The sequence below is a fragment of the Prunus mume genome, linkage group LG1, assembly GCF_029339155.1.
Source record: "Prunus mume cultivar Tortuosa linkage group LG1, ASM2933915v1, whole genome shotgun sequence".
Classification (NCBI taxonomy): Eukaryota; Viridiplantae; Streptophyta; class Magnoliopsida; order Rosales; family Rosaceae; genus Prunus; species Prunus mume.
The window spans coordinates 18,942,235-18,966,747 of NC_142698.1; the positions used below are offsets into that span (position 1 = coordinate 18,942,235).

Below are 24,513 nucleotides of genomic sequence, written 5' to 3' on the forward strand. Positions count from 1 at the left end.
AGCCCCCCACCCCTCCCTTTTTAGGGTTTTAGCCTCTGGCTAGGGTTCCCCACAGCAATAAATAAGGCCCCATAGAGTTAGGTTCACTTATGTTGGCAGTGGCACCCGACCGAAATGGGAACCATTTCCAATTCATCTTCACTTCTGCCTTATATAATGAATTTTTCAGTGTTTGTTTTATATCAACATTTTATGTACTCTGTTACTGCACTTTGATATCTCAGCTACTTTTGTTCACTTGTCAGTTGTGACCCAACAAACATGTTAGCATATTTCTCATTTATGTAATCATCTAAAGTTTTTTATTATTTAGTTCTTGGAGTAATGGTAATGTAAAAAAGTAAAATGAAACTTACTACATAATGCTGTGTGTTTTGATTTTCATAATTATATTATATGGTGTGAAAATGAAGCTATCTTCTACCTCTACCAAGTAATCAATTCTCGAAACCCTCATGCACCCAATAAATATGTCTCAGACACTCAATAAATATTTGTGTAAATTCCCTCAATTAATCGCTTGTACTAAAAAATAGTACTCAAAACTCGCGCTTGTCTAATTTGATTTTTGTTTATTTATTTTCAAAAAATAGAAAGAAGAAGAAGAAGTAGGGTAACTATATCAGAATATAAGATACGAAACCAAGAGCGCTGGCGGATACTACAACAGCAACGTGGTTGTTGTTACGTTTGGCTCCGCCCAGGGCGGTACGGACTGAAAATGGTACGGGAAAGATTAAGACCATGAAAGAAGGAGAAAAAAAGGCTATAAGTCAGGCTTGAGCTATCAGCATCACCCTATCACATGAGGTGTCACACGTGTGGTGTCTTCTGTCCCGTGAGAGATGGTGATGGATTGTGTGTGCTACTGGGTTTGCACACGTGTGGGGTCTAGGGTATAGGTTGCTGACAGTGGGCCATGGAGATTTGAAGTGAGAGATGGACCCACGCCACACGAGGGCTGACTGTGGACTGTGGACTGTGAACTGTGGATTGGTTGGCATGGCCCTTCTCTCTCTCTCTCTCTCTCTCGTTTTGTTTGGCGGTGAAGGTGAAAGGAAGGCAGGTCCTTGTCTATGTTTGCTTTCTGAGTTTCTGTGTTTTGTCAGCTTTCATGAGAAAATTCAATTAAAAGATAGAGCAGTTTGTTTTTTGTTGGCCATGCATGGACCATGGATGACAAGCCCATCCATCAATATCAATATCAACATGGCCATGTATATCAGAAAAACTTATGTGAATTGTTCTGTTATTCCCGACTATGGATAATGTGCAAAGTGAAAAAGACATCATGCTCTAATATATCGTGATTAGTTGAGAATAGCAAAATAATAGCATCATCGTTCCACACATTCATTTACATATGCACATAATTCTGCCCTATTAAAATTTGTTATGATTTTCAAAATATTAGAATCTCTGGAGGATTTATGTTGTAATTTTGTTTTCTCCAAAAAGACTGGTGAAGTAGAATCATTGTATGATTACATGACGAAGGTATCTAATTACTTTATGAATCTGAATCCTCTACTTTTATTTTCTATGTTAGAATTTGCTTTACTTTTACTTTCTATATGCCACCTCATTAAAAATTTAATCCAAATGATTGAAAGTTGACACATCGTTCTTAAAATAAATAACCTAATTTACTTCTAATTACCCTAACTCTGCTACTAGGAAAGTTAATGTCATCCATACCTGTTTTTTTTTCATTCTTCCTTTCTCGTTTTCTTCTTCCTTTCTCTGTTCCCCATCCGTCCCCCAAAATCTTACCTAGCAATAAGTTTTCCTTCCCCAAAAATCTCTGTATATCGCGTATATTTGAACATCAACATCTTTTCTTTTTTACCCTATTAAAAAACCAAAAACAAATCTTCCCTTCCCATATGTCAATTGGGATGGCGAAAGTGGTTTCAAAAAATGGTTCACTGGAAATCCATGTCGAATAAGGGAATACAAATGTTAACATAGACTTTAGCAAAAGGCGTGCTATTAGATTTATATATTTTAGACTCCTCGGCCAAGAAAGCTTGCTGAGAGATAAGGTTTTGGAGGGTGAATTAGCAGAAAATGGAAGAAGGCAAAAATAAATAAATAAATACAAATAAAGAAGAAGAAGAAGAAGAAGAAGGGCTGCACTACTTAAAAGCAGAGGTAAGAAGAAAATGACAAACAAAAACAAATTGCTACAAGAAGTTAAGTTTTCCGTTAACAGGGTTAGGGCATTTCCATTATGAGTAAATTAGGTTTTTGTTTTAAGAATGATGTGTATAACTTTAAATTCGTTAGATTAAGTTTTAATGAGGTGGTAGATGGAGGGCAAAAATAAAGCAGATATTAGCAGAGAAAATAAAAGCAGATGATCTGAATTTTCATAATATAACTAGAAGAATTTTTTGTTGCGTATCTTTATTAATATTTTTGTGATTGAATCTTATCAACAATGAAATTTAGAATAATTTTTTTTCTAGGCAGTAATAAAAAATAATTATTTACAGTAACACTTCCTTTGGTTTTCGGCGTTTTCACAAAATCCCTTTAGGTCTCAAAAATTACACGAACGCCCCTTAAGTTTTCAGTTTATTTTCACAAAATCTCTTTTCATTGATTGTTCGTTCAAAAATTCATGATTTCATTCAAAAAAACACTTATACAAATGACAAAATTAATCTTAATGAATTTATACACAATCTAATATCAAAGGCAAATATGGTCATTTGAAGAATCTTTTTATATAAAAGTCATCAATCTTTGGATAAGAAATCAATGAAAATGAGTTTTGTGAGAACAATTTAAAATCTTAGAGGGTGTTTGTGTAATTTATAAAATCTCGTGGAGTTTGGTTAAAAAATTTAAAAACCTTATAGAGTGTTTGTGTAAATATATAAGTTGTAAATTATATGACTGTAAATCAAGATTATAATTAGTTTCTTTATAATTAAGTAAACTCCAACCAATGAACAAATAACAAATCATCACTTTCAATCATGATGTATCTATTAAGTGGTAGATGAGGTGCTTTATCTAGTTTCCCTTTCTTCTAATTTTAAAATAAAATAGGTGGCACACAATTGAACTAGTTTCCAAGTGTTACCCAAGTTCACACATAAAAAGTCAGCAACAAAATTATGCATGCAAATGGAATGGGGTTGCAATAATTTCAACCTTAGACATGCGGCCTAGGAAAATGTCAGTATTACCCATTTACAATAGATCCTATCTACCAAAGTTGCTTTTCTTCTTTCTAATTTTGAAAATATTTACAAACATAGGGTGAGTTTGGGTATGTATGAAGCCAAGTTTTTATTTTTATTTTTATCATATAGTACGAGGCTACGTGACGTGACATGATAGCCCAAATAATACGAAGCTAGTCGACCTGATAAAAATGAAGTCTTTGTCAAGCAAATCCAGAAAAAAAAAAAAAAAAAAAGTCCCATCCCATCTGGCAGTGGCATCTACTGTTGGTGGTTAGTGGGACCCAAACAGTCAGTGCCCCCTATCTCCTTTAAAATGGAATAAAAATTGCAGTGCGGCACATGCGATAGTTTCTCTCAGCCCAGAGTTGACTTTTTCTTCCGCGTTCCCTTTCTCTCTCTGCATCGTTTTGGCTGAAGCTTCATGCAAAGTTTTAATCAGAGCCATCCGCCTCATGAATTCAACATAATCAACGGGTTTGATGGTCCAGAGGAAAATCCAGTATGTTATATGGTTGGTCGCCAAATAAAATAAAAATATGCAACATATAAATGGTGGTGTGTCCCTTCACATATATGCCAATTTCCCAAAAGAACCTGGAAATTTGTTTGAGATTTTTCTGCCTCTTTTAGTGAAATAAAAAAGCTGGACTCTCTCTATCCATATGGGAAAGTGGGTGCTTTGATGTTCACCACACAAAGTGGACATTGATAAGATTTTGAGCTACGCAAATACTTATCCTAGCTAACATATATGCTGTAAAACACTATGCTACAAGGCTAGGTAGCTATTCAAAGGGGTTCCATCATCACGGACCACCACTATATATGCAATAATATTATTATTGACTGGTATATGTAATGTAAGTTACACCCGTTAGATCATTCAGTGAATCCGTCTCTTTATACACAAATTCAAATCCCGATTCTCTTAAATGAATAATTATAATTTATACATGTCTTATGAAGTACTGCAATTTTTCTAGGTATGCAAATTGGGAAGCAAAATAATTCAAGGTACTGTTCCTTTATTCCTGTGTTTTTCGTTTTTGAGGACCTAAAAGCTAAAAGAAAGAAAAGTGAGGTGGGTGGGGAGGGTTGGGGTTAGATTTCAAAAGCGATATGGATAGAATTTCAAAAAGCCAGGGTCTATCGAGTTGAAGCACATCAACTTAATAAACAGTGTTTTCTTTTTTTGGGCTCGTCTATATTTTTAATTTAACCTAATAACTCATGTGGTGGTAATGGAATTGCTTTGGATGAGTCTTCCCTTTCAATCTTACTTTAATTTGTTCATACCCACAATAAAGGTCAGCATCACTTCACTTTAACCAGTTTTGGATGATCAAAGACGTATGAGGTGGGATTTACTTAGGAAAGCTTCAAACGCTGTCCATTTTTTTTTCTTTTCTGTGATGTTTAATGGTTTAATATACATCAATGATAATGTAGGAAGAATATGCTTGGTTTCTCCTCTTTTTATATGTTGTGTCTTAGTTACAACAAAAATAATAATTAGTGTGGCCACAAATCCTATAAAGTTGCCTAATTCTTTTGACTTAAGTCATCTTCAACCTGCAAATGATCCATTAGTGTAGAGGTTTGGAATAAATGCTACTCTTCTAGGAAATGTTATGAGTTCGAATTCTAGATCCGTGTAGTGTCAAATGTGTGTGAGTTTAGTATGTTATAGTTCCTCTCAATAAAAAGGTCTTAGAAAAGAGTCATCTTCAACATGAACGGCAATAGAATTTCAAATGCACTATATATGCTGTGAGCCTAGGGTTAGTTTGATTCGATTATAAACAAAATTAATTATGAGGATGATTATAGTGACCAACTAGTATTATTAGTTGTCCACGGATCGAAAGACAGTTGCACTTTTTCATACTCGAGGAGGGAGGAGGGAGGAGGGAGGAGGAGGGAGGAGGTAGGGCTAAAGCATAAAAGCATCTCCAGGGAGAATTGTCTCCTAAAAGAAAAAGGGGCTAAACATTTTGTAATATTTTGTAAAAGTTTGGCACAACTTCTGAAAAAACACCCAAAAATAATTAACAATAAAAGTAGACCGACTGTATAAAAGGGAGAGAGATTTTAGAAATACAAAAAAGAAGCTAAATAATAACGTTTTATTTTGGTGGGTTTATAAAGTTTAATAACTGTTAATGTTTATAAAGTGTGGAAATGAATGATTAATTATTGGTGGAGGTGGAGCCCAGGGGCCAAGGAAACAAATAAAAGGCGAACAGAGCCAAGTTGTCCTGTGTCCACTTGCCTTTACCACAATCATTCCAAACCTGACATCACCCGTGACATCAGTTTTCCGACAAGGCCCGAGCGATCCAGCAAACTGCACCCTCCACTTGGCAACATCTCTACCGTCTAAAGTCCCCAAAAGATTCTAGACCAATACCATATATCTTCTCAGACAGGAGCTAATTTGGCCTTCTTCCAAAGTTGCACGTTTTCTATCTAGCGCTCCCTCTTAAATTTGCACCCTCTCCACCAGCATATTATAACTAAGAAAGATCGAGAAAGCTACAGCCCATTCTAAACCAACAAACGAAGAAAAAGAAAAAGAAAAAGAGAGAAAAACCCTAGAAGAAGGAGGAAGTGAAGAAGTTGAGCAGCACGATGAGTACCGTGACTCATGAAGAGCAGCATCAGACATATAGCTTGATAAATTTTGAAGAGACTGAACTGCGCCTAGGGTTGCCTGGTGGAATAGCTAATCCTGGAAAGGATGGAGAAGCTGCCAAGAACAATGGGAAGAGAGGTTTCTCAGAAACTGTTGATTTAAAGCTCAATATCTCATCTCAAGATCAGTCAGCTGATCGGTCAGCAGATCAAGATCAACAACTAATGGAGTTGAAGAGGGAAAAGAATGCTGCAGCACCTGCTCCCAGCGCAAATGACCCATCTAAACCCCCTGCTTCCAAGTAAGTGATGTATTTTTTCTTCTTCTTCTTAGATTTCATTTTAAGTAGAAAGTTATGAAGCAATTACAACTCAAAAAAGTGTGTAACCCAACCCAACTAGGGTTTTAGTTTGGGGAAGGAGGATTTCAACAGACGACTTCTAGTGCAGAATAATTATTCTTAACCACTTAATCTACAAGACCATGGCGGTTTTAGTTTAGAAAATAATAAGCACTTCCATCCAGAAAAATAATTGATGTAGAGTGTGGACTGCGTTGGTTGAATTATGTATTACGTATTGAATTGGGTGTTTTGGAATGCTTCGGTTGGTTGTCGGGATGACCAAGGAAACGAACAAAACATATGGAATCTTATTTGCTTTTTTTTCTCAACCACAACCACAACCACAACCACCAAACAAGAATTAAGGACAGCTCATCAAAAAGTAGAACAAGGTAGATAATTAACAACTTCTGACTCATACGTAACGTTACACTATTATTACAGGGCTCAAGTTGTGGGTTGGCCACCCGTCCGATCTTTCCGAAAGAACATCGTGACCGTCCAAAAGAAGAGCTCGGAGGAGGCTGAAAAGGGCAACAGCAATATCAGTGCAGCATTTGTAAAAGTAAGCATGGATGGGGCGCCCTATCTGCGTAAAGTTGACTTGAAGTTGTACAAGAGCTACCAAGAGCTGTCTACTGCCTTAGGGAAAATGTTCAGCTCCTTCACCATTGGTAATTTTTTTTTTAAATTGTTAATTACTCTTGATAATATTTTGTTTAATTTTGGAATATATATTTGCAGGTAACTGCGGGTCAGATGGAATGAAGGATTTCATGAACGAGAGCAAACTGATAGACCTTCTGAATGGTTCTGATTATGTGCCTACTTATGAGGACAAGGACGGAGATTGGATGCTTGTGGGGGATGTGCCATGGGGGTATTTAACTTATTAATCAAATTCATTAATATTTATTTAGCTGCAGTGCAAGATCACTTTGAATATATCATTCATTTTGCTTTTCATATCACAGAATGTTTGTTGATTCATGCAAACGCTTGCGGATAATGAAAGGATCTGAGGCCATTGGACTTGGTTAGCACCTTTAAAATTAACTACACACCAGAACACATCTATTACGGTGCACAAAGCACGTCGTAACTAGTTAACCCGACATATGAAATTTATTAATTATTTAACTATAATTTGCAGCACCAAGGGCCGTGGAGAAGTGCAAGAACAGAAGTTGAAGTTGGTTCGTTGGCATGGGCACAATCAAATGAAAGCAGACCGGCTCTAGAGGGATGGAGCACGAAGTTTGGATGTGCCTATGACTCTGTACCATGTTTTTATTTTATCTTTTTCTTCTTCTTCTTTTTTTTTTGGTCCTTTGATGTTTTAAAATTATAAGGAAGAATATATTCGGAGATTTGTTAGGGACAAGAAGTAATAATATATTATAGAAGATGTTCATAGTGGCTCATGTGCGACTTTCTCTATTATAGAAGATGTTTAATAATAATATTGCCAGTAATGTTTACTTGTCAACAGTATTCTTATTCTCCCTAAATTTTAATGGCTCGTACAATATTTTGTCTTGTGATGATGGGATTCTCTGATTTTTTAAGTTTTCCTATTCATTTTTTTAAATACAAACATCTGACATATAATTTTAAATTATAATTATAAAAACATAAGTAACGTGGTGATTAAAGTGTTGGATGAGTTACATGGTAAAGAGTTTGAATACCTTTTGTGTGTGTGTGTGTGTGTGTTTTTGTTTCTCTTTTCATTTTTTCCATTACATCGATATTTGACAAGCTATTACTGGAGTGTGAGCGAAATTATTAATATCGATATTTTCTGATATTATCGATATTTATACGATATGTATATGAATGCGTGTCGAAATATATGTGACCCAAAAAAATGATAATATCTTCTATATTTTGTTGATATTATCGATATTTTATATTATGCTTGTGATGATGGGATTCTCTGCATTTTGTAGGTTTTCCTATTCATTTTTTTAATACAAATATATGTAAGTTTTCAGATCATCTGACATATAATTTAAAATTATAATTCATTACTGCACATTCATTTTACATAGTTAATTGATCAGAAATATTATATTAATTAATTTTCAAATTTGTTATGTTATATTTTAGTTGATTTGACACATTATCTTCTACAGTTGTATTCATATATATAACTTTTTTTACTGGTTGATAACTTGAGGATATAATAGATAAGATCCATGAACCTTGTGATAAGGTGGAGCAGGATTCCACGTGGGTATTGTTGGTGGAATTTATTATTTTGATTGATTAATTATGTGTATGCCATAATTTAGTTAGACAGCAATTCGTACCAAACGAAAGCTGTCGAGTCAGATACGCGATTTTGTTACAGGGAGGAGGAATGAGAAAATACATGCAACTATACATGCGTATATAGTTATGATGGTCCTGTCAACGGAGTCTAGCTAGTTTAGTGAAAAAGAATATTACTTACAGTTATAGATTAGTGATCTCAGGTCAAAATCCTACGTAACGTTAATATATAATAGATATGATAACCATTTCCTATAATATATATATATATATATATATTCATGCACCTCTTAAGCATTTGAAAGGAACCATCCTAGAAAAATCACAACAGGATATAATATATATTATATATATATGAATATAAAATGAAGCTATCTAGCCATAGCTAGCAAGCTCGATCGTCAAAAACAGGAGTAGTAGTAAATTAGAGAAGAACATGCATGCATGATAACACCATATATTACCTTATTATTGCGCAGGAATGCCGGACATGGTGGTTCCTTTCTGGGGCTTTAAAGATCACCACCCGCATAAAACTTGGGATTGGAGAAATTAATTTGCCCTTTCAAAGATGCCTAACGATGCAAATTTAAAGTCAACATTTTGATTATATATTCCTTCGCCGCCTTATGGTAAGAGAATATCTTCTTGCTTTATAAACATAACACTCGGGATTTGCAAGGTGCAACAACATGTTCTTTCTTCTTTTCTCAAACTCCAACATAAAACTTGGGATTTGCAAAATTTGTCCTTTCCTTTCCAGGATTCTTTTATCTGTGTAATCGGATAAATACATTCTACTTTTGTTTGTTTAAATGTTGCATATGCTTCTTGTTTGTTTGTCTATGTAAAAAGGGCTATATACTTATTTATTATTTGTTTTGTTTATGCAACATTGTGCTTAGCTTTAAATGTAGCCAAGGGTATATCTTAATTTCCTCAAGGTTGAACTCTAGCCTTGGACGTGAAGGCAACTTTTTCTATCCCTCTTCGTTTTGTTTTTGATTTTTTTGATACAAGCGATATTGAGGATGAGATATTCGAACTTAGGACCTCAAAATCTCTTAACCACTTGAGTTGCAATCCCATTCGCTCTTGTTTTTGTTTAATTGGAGGATGGATATTGGACTGGCCCATTGATTAAACACCTGGATCGTATATCTGTATCACATCGGTCCAAAAAGCTTGAGTTGAGGACCTAATTTCCAAGTTGGGCTGGGTCAGTATTCCTTGCAATGGCCCAACAATGTGGTGATCGGTGGCAAAACTTGTGCTGCGGTCAACTTATATGGATATGAATTGAATTGACACGACGATCATATCTTGTTTGTTTGTTTATCCATTAGCCTCAGTTTTTGACCAGATGAAGCACAATGTTGTGGACCCTCCACCACCTTCTTAAACTCTATCTCTACTTTTGAATGTCACACATCATAAGAATTTCTTGACCATTACAATTAGGCTGAGATTGAGTCTCTTGACATTGGTTTGGTTTGGTCAATTAATTGCTGCTGACCAACAAGTCCGAGTCAAGCTTGGAAGTCAAGGTTGGCACAAGTGCTGCTGTCAACAGTAATTTAACATCGACCCTGCAAACCTACTACTATAAATGAATGAGCAGTTTAGGTTGCACAACACCCCATATCCAACAATTAAAAAAGATATTATCACGTTAGAGAGAGAGAGAGAGAGAGAGAGAGAGAGAGAGTTGATGAAAATGGCGAAGTTAATGTGTTTGTTATTGGTTTGTGTCATGAGTTTGAAAGCAGCAAGTGCCCAAAGTGCAAGCAACGTTAGAGCCACGTACCATATCTACAACCCAGAGAAGATTAACTGGGACTTGAAAGCAGCAAGTGCTTATTGCTCCACTTGGGATGCTAACAAGCCTTTGGAATGGCGTCGCAAGTTTGGATGGACTGCGTTTTGCGGACCTGTTGGGCCTCGTGGACAAGCTTCTTGTGGCAAGTGCTTAACGGTACGTAATTATAATTAATTAACTTAATTAAGACAAAACAACATACAATTACAAACAAACAAACTATTGAAAATGAATTTAAATTTGATTTTGCAGGTGACAAATGTGAGGACAGGGACACAGGCGAAGGTGAGAATTGTGGATCAGTGCAGCAATGGAGGCCTGGATTTGGACCAGGGTGTGTTTAAACGACTGGATACTGATGGGCAAGGACATGCACAAGGCCACCTTAGGGTCAACTACCAGTTTGTCAACTGTGGCGATTAAATCTCATGTAATAATAATCCTAATTTTAAGAAATAAAACCCTACGCTAGGTAGGGAAGCTGCTCCTTGGGTAACATTTGTTATCGGTTCTCCATCATGCATGCATGTATGCTTATTTATGAAATAAGAAATTGTCTATCTTGTTTGTTTGTTTGTTTATCTCCATTAGTCAAAAAGTAGTTGCCCATATTAATTAAGGTGTCGCTTTTGAATTGCCAAAACATGACACGAATTTCTTTCTTTTTTGTTTCTTTCCGGTGAAGATGATAAGTATTTCTTCATCTCTTGGCTGATACTCAGAATCTGTAGATTTCTTTGGTCCACTTTGCTTCTAATCATTCCAGAAAAAACCAAAAACCAAAAAGCAAACAGCAAATAATTAATTTGGAACTTGGACACACAGACCTAATCCATGTCTACCCTCCTTAAATCAAGTTATAATTGATATAATATGATTTAGTATATTACAAGCAGCATACAGATTATTGAAGATGAATCAGTTTTTTGGCAGGTGACAAATGTGAGGACAGGGGCACAGGCGACAAATGTGAGGACAGGGGCACAGGCGACGGTGAGAACTGTAGATGAGTCAGTGTAGCACTGGAGGCCTAGCTTTGGGTGACGGTGTGTTTAAACGACTGGACACTGATGGGAAAGGCTCTGGCCAAGGCCAACTTATAGTCAACTACTGGGTCTGTGAGTTTGTCATTTTCGTTTCACTGTGGATGGGGTTGTGCTCGATTAAATCATTTTTTCTGTTTTTCGAAGTACACGTGATGTTGTATTCTCAGTGTTTTCTGTTTTAGTCCACCGAACGGATTCTTGGTTTGTTTTTGTTTTTTGAAAATAACGGGTTGAAAATTACAGTCGTAAAATATAGTGAAGCTAATATCTGGAAGAAAACAAAGTAATGAATGAAATGTTTCGAATTAGTTAGGCTCCTGCTTGCTGGTAAGGCCATTCCCAATGGAGCTCTATTTGGGGCTCAACTACCACAAATCTCTCACATATGCAGCCCAATGCCAATAAAGCATTCCCAGTGGGACAAATTTTGGGCTCTAAATGCTAAAGACCCACGGGATCTGTCCTCAAATATGTGGACATGAATGTAGCCCCTTCAGCCCGACTGGTCCTCACACGAATCACTTCTTTCTCTCCTCAAACACCCAAGACGCACAACTACTGAGTCTCGCATAGCCCCAAACCACATGCGCGGGCCGCTAGCACATAAAAAAACTTATTTGGGAGTTTACTAAAACATTCAAAATAGGGGTTGAAATTATAAAAAATCAAACACTCAAAACCGTTTATAAACACACCAAAAAATATACAATTGTTGATTTTGGGTGTGTTTCTATGTTTAAATAGTGTTTGAGTTTTTTTTTATAAATACATGTCTAGGATTGAGTTTATTTATAAATTTGTATAAAAGTAAATAGCTAGTTTTTTTTTCTTTTCTCTAATAACTTTTTTTATTTAAATCTTGTCCAAATTTTGATTTTTTTGGTTTTAAATGTTAAATAAAAAATAAAAAATTCTAACATAACATAAACATACATTAAAACATAATAAGTTAATAAATAAATAAAAGCAAATGAATCAAATTACATTATAATTGGATTCCCGAAAATAGAGCCTCCTATTGTGGGAGAGATGCCTTTAGAGCTCCTAAAGATTCCATCAAAGCTCTAAATAGAGCTCTATCAACCTCTTTTAAAGTGATGACCTAACAAACAAAATCCAGGCCTGCATGTACTGCTACGGCCACGCACACCAGAAACAACAAGTAGGAACTGGCTACGAAATATATACTTAGTGATTATATATACAAAGAGGGCAAAGCAAGCAATCTTTGTTATGAATTATATATATATATATATATGGCTATTTAATTAACAGGAAAAAGCAGATGAATGGTCCGTATCTAACTTATCATATCAAGTTATTTACGTCTCATCATAGTAAAGTGAGATATATTGGTTGAGCAAGGACGGCAGACAGACAGGAAAGCTGGCAATGGCATTGGTTGCCAAACTAAACTAGTACTGATGCCAATATCCTTGTTACAAAACAAATGTACATCCATCATATATAATATATGTTAATTGGCTCAGCGCAGTTTCTTCATGAGATGGATCTAAGAGCACCTCCAGCGCATGGACCAGCCTGGGAAAGGCTCTAGTACTGATGCCAGCATCATCCTTGTTGAAAAAAAAAAAATACCAAAAAATTATGTACACCAAATCTTCATAAAAACTCATCTCCTTCCAATATTTTTAACTTTCCACATCAAAATCTTAATGATAAAAAAAAAAAAAAAAATCTGTTAATTGGCTCAAGTTTCTTCTTGTGAATTTGAGATGAGATGGATCTAAGGACCCAAACTGGGCTGCGCCTGCGCCTGCGCCTGCCAATTAACATATAACGTTACGTACAATACAAGTATATCCATCGTCCCCTCACCCCCCAATGGTCATAGTATTTGGCGTGGCTACATGTTTGTCTTATTATTATTATATATACAAAGTTAAGGTCAAGCCAAATTGTTTGTCATGACTCATATGTGTCTTCCTGGCTGCTTCAAGATTAAGCACTTTTAGTGACCCGCCATTTACTAAATTATTACTTCATACATTGATTAATCGGATGCTCGCCACCGCTAGAATAATAAAGACTGCTTTTCTTTTTCTTTTTCTTTTTTGGGTACACAAATTCTAACTGCTTTGTATTCATCTATGCTTTTCACTTGTGTTTGTGAATGTATAATTATATAACACTCAATTCAACCGATGAAAAAGCCTACCTTACCTTATCTCGAAAGTCGTCTTCTACCTGATTTTTTGCATTGGTCTAGATAGTCTCCATTCTACAATTCCAACTAGTACTATATATATAGCATATTATAAATTATATGATGATGAGTATATTTGAGCTCGGATCAGAAAAGCGAACACAATATTATCTTGAACAACTAACTTAACTCACATGCAATATGCAAATACTAGATAGCCCCAAAAATATCAAGCAAACCAGACAAGTGTAGTCTCTCTCTCTCTCTCTCTCTCTCTCTCTCTCCTTGTGCTGTATACAATTGCACAGGCTGACAGGTGTCTCCATGCATGTGCTGTATGCCGTCTTGCCACGTCCTATAGTATATAAATTGCATCCAAATCAAATGCAAAAATCATTCAAGGAAGTCGAGAAGGTTAAAGTGGTTGACAATTCACGCACGCCAACGCCATACTACAATTAATTCCAACATCCCAAGCCAATTAATTAAGGGTAGATTAGTGATTGCAACACCACAGCCTCCGGCCTATAAATTCAACCACAAAGCTTCTCTAAATCATCTAAATCTCATCGATCATCTCCCAAAATATCCTTACTTTTATTATTGTGTACCACTAACAAATATTCACAAAAATGGTGGGGAAGAAGAATAATATGATGAGGCCATGTTGCTGTGCCTGTGTGGTGTTAGTTTGCATGATTCTGGTGGGAAGTGCTTGGGGACAGAGTGATACAAATGTCAGATCCACATACCACCTGTACAACCCGCAGCAGAACAACTGGGACTTGCGGGCTGTAAGTGCCTACTGCGCCACATGGGATGCCGATCAGCCCTTTGCATGGCGCAGCAAATATGGCTGGACTGCCTTCTGCGGCCCTGTTGGCCCTACCGGACAAGATGCTTGTGGAAAGTGCCTCTTGGTACGTGCATATCTTTCTTAATCTTATGTAAATTACAATCTCTATTTACATGTTTCCTTCTTTTCCCTCGTAATGATGATGAAACGTTGATTCAACGCGTGCCAGTCGTCGAACTTGAGACCTGTTGACATTGATATTAATGCGTGTGTGCACTGTGCAGGTGACAAACACTAGGACAGGAGATCAAGTAACAGTGAGGATTGTGGATCAGTGCAGCAACGGAGGCTTAGACTTGGACGTGAATATGTTTAACCAAATTGACACCGACGGCAATGGCAATGCCCAAGGCCACCTTATTGTCAACTACGACTTTGTTGACTGTGGTGACTAAATTATTCAAGCCTCTCCATCTAAGCCCGTAATACCCCCTAATTATTAGTTACCAGTTTTTATAAATAAGCTTCCTGATGGAATAAGTTGAAGTGCAATTGCTTCTTCAATAATAACAAGCATTATATATGTATTGATATGTAACCTTCGACCTTATGAATAAATGTGACCATGGTGAATAATTGCACCATAATATAGCTATATATATATATATGTTGAATCATATATGCTTGTGCTTGTGAAGACTTGCAGCAGACTCTCTTTGGTGCAACACGGCTGCCAGTGGCCTTCTCAACCAAAGGGAGTGAGGGTCTTATATATGGCATTTAGGTGAGGTCTTATCTTTTAACCGTTTGATTGAAAAAAAAAAAAACTTTGGGATTGCTAAATAACAAAGAAATAAATATATAAATCAACGAATCCAATAGTTAAGAGATAATAACTCACCTAAAGGCCACGTATAAAGCCCTTACTGTAGAATTCTTGTTCCCAAAATATATATAGTTTGGGCTTTTCCACTGGAGGCCCCTCCTGATAGGGTTGTGCCCAATCTTCTTAATTAACAAGTTCCTATCCCGACTAAGTTCTTCTTTCCTATTTGGGCTTCGGCTCCCATTTAGCCTAAACCAAAAATAGACTAACTTCTTCTTTCCTATTTGGGCTTCGGCCCCCCATTTAGCCCAAACAAAATATGGATCAACTTCAATAGTAAGGGGCATAAAAGTGGAGAAACCCTCTTTTTCAGTTACGCTGCATGCTGATGTGGCGGCGTTGTTACGAATCCTCTCAAATTATGGAACGTAAATAATTATTACAATTGTAACCCAAAACAATAGTAATTTAAGTTACGTTGCGTGTGAAAATGACGGCGCTCTTAGAAATCCTCACGAATTTAGGTAAGTAAGCAATTATTACAACAGAAACCCAACACGAGAATAATTTAAACTACGTTGCATGTCGAGATAATGTCTTATAAGAATCTTTTCAAATTATGATACGTACACAATTATTACGATAGTAACCCAACACATAATAATTTAAATGAAATTACGATATATGCCGCATTAGCATGTCACATCGTTTCCTTGTACAATGAATAGGATCACATTTTTTGTATATGTTAAAATTAATACCATGTTTGGATAAAATTGGCCAGCGAAAATAGTAAAAAATCCATCACTTTCCAAAACAACCTTGGTCTAGAATTCAACGAAAAAGGAAGAGAGTAATAAATACAAGGAAATATAAACGGGGGCCGGGGTAGGTGCAAGGCATACTCATTACGTGTACATGGTATGGTACGTAGCAGTCTCAAAACGACGCGCACCCTCTCACAGTCTCACTCCTATAAATCCAATCCAAAGTTGGAGTTGGTAAAACAAAAAAAAAAACCAATCTCAAACTCGGTCTTTGGTCTTTGTTGCGGCACAAGACACACACTCCACAGTTGCACCGTCGCACGCACAAAAAAAGGCCTTTGCTTTGCTTTCTTTCTAACATCTCTCTCTCTCTCTCTCTCTCTCTCTCTCTCTCTTATTATAACTCATCTATGTTTTTTCATCGAAGAAGCTCAAACAACCCCACCGCGCTCTCTTTGTCCTAAACCCAACAAACCCCACGTAATTTTCCCGCAAACAATCAAACCCCATCTCTTAATTTCACCCCAAAACCCGCCACTTTCTTCACTCTCTCAGATCCAACACCTTCAACCATCCAACACGTCCCAATAAAAGCCAAACCAAGCTTTGTTTTTTCGCATATTTATCCACTCTTTGCTCTGCGTTTCTCTTGTTGCCTCTGGGGTTGAATGTGGTTTGGACAGAGATACAGGGAAGCCGACACAGAGGCTTTGAGGTAAAATAAGGAGGAAGACATGGCGGGTCAGGTGGTGAAAGTGAAGAGGGAGACACTGGAGGCATGCATGACGTGCCCTCTTTGTAATAAGCTATTGAAGGAGGCTACAACCATATCACTCTGCCTTCATACGTGTTAATTCCTCTTAATCTCCCTTCCTTCAATTGTTTCTTGATTTTGTGCTAATTTTGTGATCTGGGTCTCCTTTTGTTTTTCATTTTATGATTCTGCTTCTTCATAATTTGTGCTTTTGTTATCTGGGGTTTGAGTCTATCATGCAAATTCTGATTTTTCTCTCAGATTGTTTCGTATTTGATTTGCATTTCGTCCCATCTTTTGCAAATTGGAAACTGATATGTCTAATTTAAATTCTGTGTTTTGACACTTTCTTCTTTTTGTTGATTAACACCTGAGGACGTTACGAAATTTTATTTTCTTTCTTTTTAATTTTTAATTTTAATTTTTTTTTATGTGGGTCAGATAAGCTGCCATGCATCCCCATAGAAATGAAGAAAAGGTTTTGATTGTAAGATTTTTTTTTTTTTTTACTTTATCAGTAATTCACTGCCAATATTTATAAAATCTTGAATTCCAAACCAGTTTGCAGGAAGTGCATTTATGAGAAGCTTTCAGATGAGGAGGTGGACTGCTGTCCTGTATGCAATATTGATCTGGGCTGTCTACCAGTGGAAAAACTCAGGTATAACCCCGATTTTGTGTACGAAGTTGATGCATGGTCAATCATGATAAAGGTGGATTTTCCCTCCCATAAATAAAGCTTTCTTGAGATGCCAATTTCTGAAACTAGGCTTCCTACATGCTCATTAATTATAAGATGATTTTGTGCAAGCTCATAGTTGTTTCATTGTACTAGTTTCCCAATCGTATTGTTGCTAATGTGTGCTGGAGCTTTACATTGAAGTGTTCTCACACATGCTTACGATGCCATTTGATTTGCAGGCCAGACCATAATTTGCAAGATATTAGAGCCAAGATATTTCCCCTTAAACGAAGGAAAATCGATGCACCTGAAATTACTCCCGAAGTAACTCCAGAAGTTACTCATGAAGTTACACCTTCAATTTCATTGCCAGTGAAAAGGAAGGAGAGATCATTATCTTCATTAGTAGTTAGTACCCCAAAAGTTCCAATGCAGACTGGTTTGACTGGAAGGAGATCAAGAGCTTTGACCAGAAAGGCTGCTGCTTTACGAGGATGCAGTTTTTCTGCTGAAGAACCTATGAAGAGAGATGATTCTACAGAAGATCATCCAATGAGTTCTAGTTCAACTGAATCTCTTGATAGAGGTGCACGAAATAAGATGCAGGTAAAGACAGGCATGATTTTGATTATTTGTGCTTTATGTTGATTAATTTATAGCAAAACCAAACAAGTCCAATGCTTTATATTGAGAAACTAATGAAAAGATATGATACATTAATCGTAACTCTAATCACAAGTAAATGCCTTAATTTTAGGAAATTAGCTCACTCTTAAACTAAATAGGGAACAACATTTTATTTTATGGCAGGAGATTAAATATTCTAACTGGTCTTAATTACTTTTATTCTTCAACATTCTCCCTCAAGCTTGAGCAAAAATGATGATCTTGCCCAACCTGTTGTAACACAATAGAATGGAGAGGCATTGACACAGTTAGGGAAGATGATGTGGAATGGCGATGACAACCAACGAGAGAAATTATGTATAAAAAAAAACTCTTGAGGACAATATATATGTATATATAATGTGGCGATTGATTGTAGACCCCTAATCAAAGTGTGAAAAACTGACAAACAATCCTATTTACGATATCTGTTTGCATGTCCACTCAACATGCAGGACTCGCCTGAGCCTTCACATCAGCAAAACCCTAATAGAGATATGAATAATGACGTTGAAATAATAGAAGGCAAAGCTGATCTGTGGACACCCTTAAACTGTCTTGTAGAGGCTGCTAACCGAACCAAGTCTTCTAAGTCAAATTCACAAGGGCTGTTCCATGCCAAATCAGAGCCACTCAATGCCCTTGATGGTGAACTTTATATGTCTGAAAATAAGGCAGCAGAAGAAAAGTCACCAAATGCTCTGGATAGTGATGCTTATATGCCTAAAACAAAACTAAAGGAGCCCGGACAAAGTGCAAGAGGAAAAAATAACAGTAACGGGACAGGGGTTGCAGGACCGGTGAAAAATAGAAGGTTGCGAGCAGGTAATCGTAACAGGGTAGCTCCATCTGGGGAGTCAAGTGCTTCGGCTCAAGCTATGTTAGATGCATGTGGAGATAAACATAGCAGAAGAAATAGTACTATTTGGTTCTCCTTGGTTGCAACTGAAAATTGGTGAGATGCTCTTTTGGTTATAAAATTCATCTGGTTTTATGTATTTGGCGAGCTCAATTTGTGATTTCTTTCATGTTGATCTCTGATTGTCATGGTAAATGTCTTCAGGAAAGGAGATGGTTCCTTGCCACAGATACCATCATCTTACTTGAGAATAAAGTGAGTTCCTGTAGTCATGTTTCTTGCTTTGAGGTTCTTCTATTTCGCTTTATACTGATTTATTCTCTTGTATTAGCGATTTAATCATCTTAAACATGAATGGAATAGAGCAACGAGTACCAAAATATAGGTTTAGCTTTGTGTCATTTTGTGTGTGAGTATGCACGCATGTTTCTTTTATAGTTTATTTTTATTTTGGAGCATTCTGTATATAACAAAAGTAAAGCAACAAGTCACGTAATATTTTGTTAGAAAAAGAAAAACCATAAAGCTTTATGATGAGCTGTTATCTGAATAGGCCTTGACATGTATATTCTTTTGATGGTTTGAACTGGTTTAAGATTTAGACTTTAGATGTATTTGAGAAATGATTTTGATAGATCTCCATCGATCTACTATTGATGATTGTTATATGTTGAAGCATGTATTAGATTTTACAATATTACTATTTTTGAGTGTTTCCTACTTGTTATTCTGAATTCCTGCAGTTATCTGGCTTATTATTACAGTGTGGAAGATACTTTTTCCATTTGGTTATTTAGTTGCATAAACTAGTTGTATTGACTTTCCCTCTTCTTTCACAGGGATGGTAAAATACCTGTATCATTCATCCAGAAGTACCTTGCGAAGAAACTTGAACTTAACAGCGAAGATGAAGTGAGTATATCTTTGTTGCCTTTAACTTGACTAAAATCCTATTCTATCTATCCAAAAGTAGTTTAGTGGGGCAACCGAGGGAGGCTCTGTTCAGTTTCCTTTCATACGCAGAGAGTGCATCTTCCTACTGTCATAGATGCTATGATTCAAGTGTCACATTTTACTATGCAAAATATAGGAATAACTCTTTGACTTATATGTTCATTGCATGCATTTTGAAATGAATGTTTTCCTTTTAATTATCAGTAAAAGGGGTGATAGGGCCTGGCTGCATTTTCACTTATGCTTTAAGTTTTTATATTCCTTTCTTGTAGGTGGAGATAATGTGCCGGGGTCAGTCAGTGCTTCCGACATTGCAACTAGAAAACCTAGTAGATCTCTGGTTTCGAACAGCAACAACACCAAAAAAGGTACCGGCAGTAGTTGGCTCCTCAGCCAAAGATTTTGTGATGACCCTCTCATATTGTCGAAGGGTCCAAAATCCCTGAAAGAACCAATAAAAGTTTCTCTTTTGTTTGTTGTCGTAGGGTCCAAAATCCCTGAAAGAACCAATAAAGTTTCTCGTGTTGTCTCCATAGCCTACAACTTTCAATATTTATAGTACCTGTTGTCGGATTTACTGGTGTATCAACAAAGTTCATCTGCTGCATCTTGTGTGCTTGTTCTATATGCTAAATTCTTTGGTTGTTTTATCACTACTTGAACTTGACCTAACATATTATAGTACATAGAATAACGTTGAAGGCTGAAGCCCATTAGCTTTTCAATGGCCTCTGATCTGTTAGAAGAGGTTGCCAGATAAATTGGTCGTCAATAAGATAACTAATGCATATCAAACTTCCACAGAATTATATAAGAAGGCACGAGGTTTATTATGGTAGTTTTTCTTTTGTGCAATCACTTGGCTTGAAGGAAACCATCCTTGTTTCAAGGTCAAAACCATTCAGGAAATTTGACTGAGCAAAGTTTCCATAAATACTACCATCGCTAGTGTCATTTGTCATTGCAAAGCAGAAAACCCCATCTCTTGGTGGAATGAATGTCTGTGTTGGTGTCAACCGCACATCAGCATCACCCTCAAAATGCACAGTCAATATTGGTCCTCTGAGATTGGTTTTGCTTTTATAGAAAAGCTGAGTTCCCAAATTTGGGTCATCTTCAACGGGTTTCATTGGAATCTGCTTCTTCAATTCTGCCACCAATCGGTCATATAAATCTGTTGATATATATGTTGTTGGTGTGCCTGAGTCCAGGTACATGTTGCCTTTTGAAACTTTCCCTGATGAATCAAAAGGCAAAAACGTACCTCCAACACTAATTCCTTTTACTGTGACGTGATAAAATGGGAGGTTGTCTTGTAACACCAATGGCGTTGACACCACACCTTCACCCAACACTTCACTACCTTTCCGAAAGGTGATGTTGCATTCAATGCTTGGCTCAGTATGAAATGGGGCCAAACAGTAGGAGAACTTTCTGCCTCCCAGCAAGGAACCCAATTGATTGAGAAACAAGTGATATGGGCCCCCCTCCAAGCCCGAAAATTCCCATATCAATTTCACTCGAAGTCCCAGTATTGTTATGTCCACAGCCAAACACAATGTTTTTCAATGAAATAGCCTCCCCTGAGGTGGATCTCAAGGTTTGTCTCCTTGGCCAATACCCCTTCGGTCACTGAATCGTCTTCATACTCATAATCATAACTGCAAAGATTTCGAGGTGAACAAGAAGTGGGGATACACTGGCATTCTTGTACAGCACAAGGAAGACCACTATATGTTGAGGACTTTTTGGGATCGAACTTGGGATTAATCTGCTTGTAGCAGCCTTCACACGATATACATTGTGGCCACAATAGGTCACTGCCAGTATCAGCAATGCCGTAAACATTGACCGGTGAATTTCCAATGGAGAGCTTCAAAAGATACTCCCCATTCTCGGGTCTTATTTCTGATTGTGGGCTATTTGGATACAACATTGGCCTCTTGAAGAATATTGTTTTGGTTACTCTTTGAAGGAGTTTTGTTATGAGTGTAGAATGGTGAATTTGGGGAGTTTCGGTGGATAAGTTTGACACTGAACCCACCATTAACATCATTGCCTGCTGCGGCATAGTCATGGCACCAAAATGTGAATGGAAAATGACAGTTTTTGAGGCTGCCATGAGAGAGGAGAGGAGATTTCATATACTGGAAAAGACAAAGTGCAATCAATGAGATTTCTTGTATACCTGCAAGTTCAGGGATGATATATATAAACCAGAGAGAGTACACAAAGCCTTAAATGCAAGGTGGTAGATACAGAGTTAATCTATGGGGATTTGCATTAATGGCTAAATCTGTGGATGCATGGATTTTTATGGCATTCTTAGCTAATTAATCCTTAAGAGAAAATCAAAGAAGTCATGATGCAATGCTTGGATTTTCAATGGTGGCATATGCACCGTAACTTGTATAGTCAGCATGTTGCTAAGCCTTGATTTGCAAATCAGTGTGGTCTCAGGTTCGAACCCTATGGCACCTTGGTAGCGTGTGTGTGTGGAATCACCCTCCCCTTGTAGTTTAGACTATTGCTTGTATTAAAAAAAGAAAGATTAAGAGAAATTAATTTCAATCAACAAAGAATGAACGAATTCTTGGGTTACATGCATACCCTCCCACATAGCAATTAATACAGCCACTGTCATTCTTTGTAGAGGGTAAAAGTGACAAGTAAAAGAAAATTTAAAAGGTAGGCGAAGGAAGAGGAAAAGGGCATGGCAATAGAACTACTAGAACTATCACTCTTTGCTGCGCAGTCAGTTGGCTTGAAGGAGACCATCATTTTTTAAAGGTCGAAACCAATCAAGAAATTGGACTGCGCATAGCTTCCATAAATAGAAACACTATCGTGGCTTCAGTGGCGTTCAGCACTGAAAAGCACAACAGTTTATGTTGGTGATATCAATAGGAGGCTTGTGCTGGTGATAACTGCACTTTAGCACCACCATCAAAATGCACTGTCAGTGATGGTCCTTTGAGCTGGTCCATGGTCGTATTATAGCAAAGCAGAGCTCCATCTCTAGGGTTTGTGTCATTTACTTCAATGGGTTTCAACCAGGTTGGATCAACCGCCTTCTTTACCTGCGGTATCAACCCGTCATAAAAATCTTGTGGTATTGTGGTCACTTGTGTTCCTGAGACAAGAAGCATGTTCCCTTTTGAAACAGACCCTGATGAGTTAAAAGGCACAAACTTATCTCCAACACTAATTCCTTCAGCTGTCACATAATATAAGTTATTGTCTTCTTTGTTGATCAAAGGTGTTGAGACCACACCTTCACCTGAAACCTCACTCCCATTCCCAAAAGTCATCATGCTTGCCACATTCGGATGACCAGGATCGTACGGCACGAAACAATGGGGGAACTTTCTGCCTCCAACATAGGACAGGTTCCCAAATGAAAGCCCAACTACTCCCATTTCATTTTCAGGAGAGGCAGTACCCATCGCGTAATTGTTATGTCCACAACCAAACACAATATTTTTGAAGGAAATAGGCTTCCCTGACGTGGATGTCAAGGTAACTGTCTCTCTGGCCACAACTCCAGCGGTAGCTGTTTCGTCCAGATAAGAGTAATTGTAATTGCAAACCTTTTGATGATAATGATCATCAATTGATGAGTTTGAGCAAGAGTAAGACCTAGGATCATTCTCAACGTTACATTCTGGTGCATCACATGGAAGGAGCCTATATGTTGAGGACTTTTTCGGGTCGAATTTAGGATTCTTCTGCTTGTAGCAACCGGGACATGGTTCACATTGTGTCCATAATAGCTTATTTCCTGTAACCGCCACAGCATAAATATCATGTGGTGGAGTTCCAATTGAGAGCCTCATAAGTTGTGCACCTTCACCATCGTCCATGTCACGCTTCACTTCTGACTGTGAGGTTTGCATCCTTGGACGGGCTCATGAGACGTCGAAAAGCTTTGTTTCTGTTGTTATGATTGTAGAATGGTGAATTTTGGGAGTTTTGGTGGATAGGTTGGACACTAAACCCGCCATTAATATTATAATTATTATTGCCAACTGGTGTAGCTGTAGCTGAATTATGGCATAGAATTAGATAAATGATGAAAATCATAGTCACTAGAACATACTAATTGTATAAGACAAGACAAGGAGATGGAGGCAGATTCCAGGAAATGTACAATTAGACCTTAAATACAAGAAGTGATCTATTTTTCTCATCTTATGGTTGCAGTGGCAGGCATTGTTTGTTTTTAGAGAATTTGGAAGAGGCCCCCGAGCTACGGTTTTTCTGGGAAAAAAACTCCAGGAATACCACTTGCGTGTCCACTTTTAGATGCCAGACGTTCCTCTGGCTCTGGTCAAGGAACTGAAGTTTCAAACATACAGTCGAGAAAGATTTGTCAATGCTTGCCCCTCATCTTCAGAGTTCAGACTCAATTATATACACAGTACAGTACAGGGTTATAATTGGTTAATTACATAATAATCAGAAATAATTAATGCTTAATTACCTCAAGGAATGTTAGAAGCAATATCAGTACTCTTGTCTTGAGTTCCAAAGAGCATGTATATTGTGAATTGTGATGGGGGTTAACTGGTTGTGCATGAAATCCAGCATCACTTGGCCATCAAGTTTAGGAGACTCAAAAGAAAAGAACGGAAGATTGCTTAATTAATTACCTTCTAGCTCCCAGTTCCAGGAATTCTAATCATAATTGTATAGTTGTATTCATACTTAATTAGGAGACTC

The 24,513-nt window shown here is 37.1% G+C and overlaps 4 protein-coding genes and 2 pseudogenes across 4 annotated transcripts; 4 read left to right on the forward strand and 2 right to left on the reverse strand.

The window, feature by feature from the left end:
• Positions 1-5,452: 5,452 nt before the first annotated feature.
• IAA16 (indoleacetic acid-induced protein 16) lies at positions 5,453-7,667 on the forward strand. Its single transcript, XM_008220048.2, has 5 exons — positions 5,453-6,136; positions 6,623-6,852; positions 6,923-7,058; positions 7,153-7,214; positions 7,332-7,667. The coding sequence occupies exons 1-5, from the start codon at positions 5,832-5,834 to the stop codon at positions 7,367-7,369; spliced, it is 771 nt and encodes a 256-aa protein (XP_008218270.1). The 5' UTR covers positions 5,453-5,831; the 3' UTR covers positions 7,370-7,667.
• A 2,438-nt stretch (positions 7,668-10,105) lies between these two features.
• LOC103318646 (pathogenesis-related protein PR-4-like) lies at positions 10,106-10,855 on the forward strand. Its single transcript, XM_008220050.3, has 2 exons — positions 10,106-10,430; positions 10,527-10,855. The coding sequence occupies exons 1-2, from the start codon at positions 10,167-10,169 to the stop codon at positions 10,695-10,697; spliced, it is 435 nt and encodes a 144-aa protein (XP_008218272.3). The 5' UTR covers positions 10,106-10,166; the 3' UTR covers positions 10,698-10,855.
• A 3,152-nt stretch (positions 10,856-14,007) lies between these two features.
• Positions 14,008-14,918, forward strand: LOC103318647 (pathogenesis-related protein PR-4). Its single transcript, XM_008220051.3, has 2 exons — positions 14,008-14,407; positions 14,568-14,918. Exons 1-2 carry the CDS (start codon positions 14,120-14,122, stop codon positions 14,736-14,738), a joined length of 459 nt encoding a protein of 152 aa, XP_008218273.1. The 5' UTR covers positions 14,008-14,119; the 3' UTR covers positions 14,739-14,918.
• A 1,193-nt stretch (positions 14,919-16,111) lies between these two features.
• LOC103318648 (E3 ubiquitin protein ligase DRIP2-like) lies at positions 16,112-20,398 on the forward strand. The gene is made up of 7 exons (XM_008220053.3): positions 16,112-16,725; positions 17,192-17,291; positions 17,552-17,918; positions 18,434-18,933; positions 19,042-19,092; positions 19,677-19,749; positions 20,064-20,398. Exons 1-7 carry the CDS (start codon positions 16,611-16,613, stop codon positions 20,235-20,237), a joined length of 1,380 nt encoding a protein of 459 aa, XP_008218275.1. The 5' UTR covers positions 16,112-16,610; the 3' UTR covers positions 20,238-20,398.
• Positions 20,399-20,621: 223 nt separating this feature from the next.
• LOC103318846 (aspartic proteinase CDR1 pseudogene) lies at positions 20,622-21,989 on the reverse strand (annotated as a pseudogene).
• A 442-nt stretch (positions 21,990-22,431) lies between these two features.
• Positions 22,432-23,874, reverse strand: LOC103318847 (aspartic proteinase CDR1-like; annotated as a pseudogene).
• Positions 23,875-24,513: the final 639 nt, after the last annotated feature.

Coding starts and splice junctions, on each gene's coding strand:
- LOC103318646 (XM_008220050.3), top strand. CDS start 10,167: ATGAAAATGGCGAAGTTAATGTGTTTGTTATTGGTTTGTGTCATGAGT. Junction 10,431..10,526: donor CTTGTGGCAAGTGCTTAACG/GTACGTAATTAT, acceptor TTGATTTTGCAG/GTGACAAATGTGAGGACAGG.
- LOC103318647 (XM_008220051.3), top strand. CDS start 14,120: ATGGTGGGGAAGAAGAATAATATGATGAGGCCATGTTGCTGTGCCTGT. Junction 14,408..14,567: donor CTTGTGGAAAGTGCCTCTTG/GTACGTGCATAT, acceptor TGCACTGTGCAG/GTGACAAACACTAGGACAGG.
- LOC103318648 (XM_008220053.3), top strand. CDS start 16,611: ATGGCGGGTCAGGTGGTGAAAGTGAAGAGGGAGACACTGGAGGCATGC. Junction 17,292..17,551: donor CTACCAGTGGAAAAACTCAG/GTATAACCCCGA, acceptor TTTGATTTGCAG/GCCAGACCATAATTTGCAAG. Junction 19,093..19,676: donor TCATCTTACTTGAGAATAAA/GTGAGTTCCTGT, acceptor CTTCTTTCACAG/GGATGGTAAAATACCTGTAT.
- IAA16 (XM_008220048.2), top strand. CDS start 5,832: ATGAGTACCGTGACTCATGAAGAGCAGCATCAGACATATAGCTTGATA. Junction 6,137..6,622: donor TCTAAACCCCCTGCTTCCAA/GTAAGTGATGTA, acceptor CTATTATTACAG/GGCTCAAGTTGTGGGTTGGC. Junction 6,853..6,922: donor GTTCAGCTCCTTCACCATTG/GTAATTTTTTTT, acceptor ATATATTTGCAG/GTAACTGCGGGTCAGATGGA.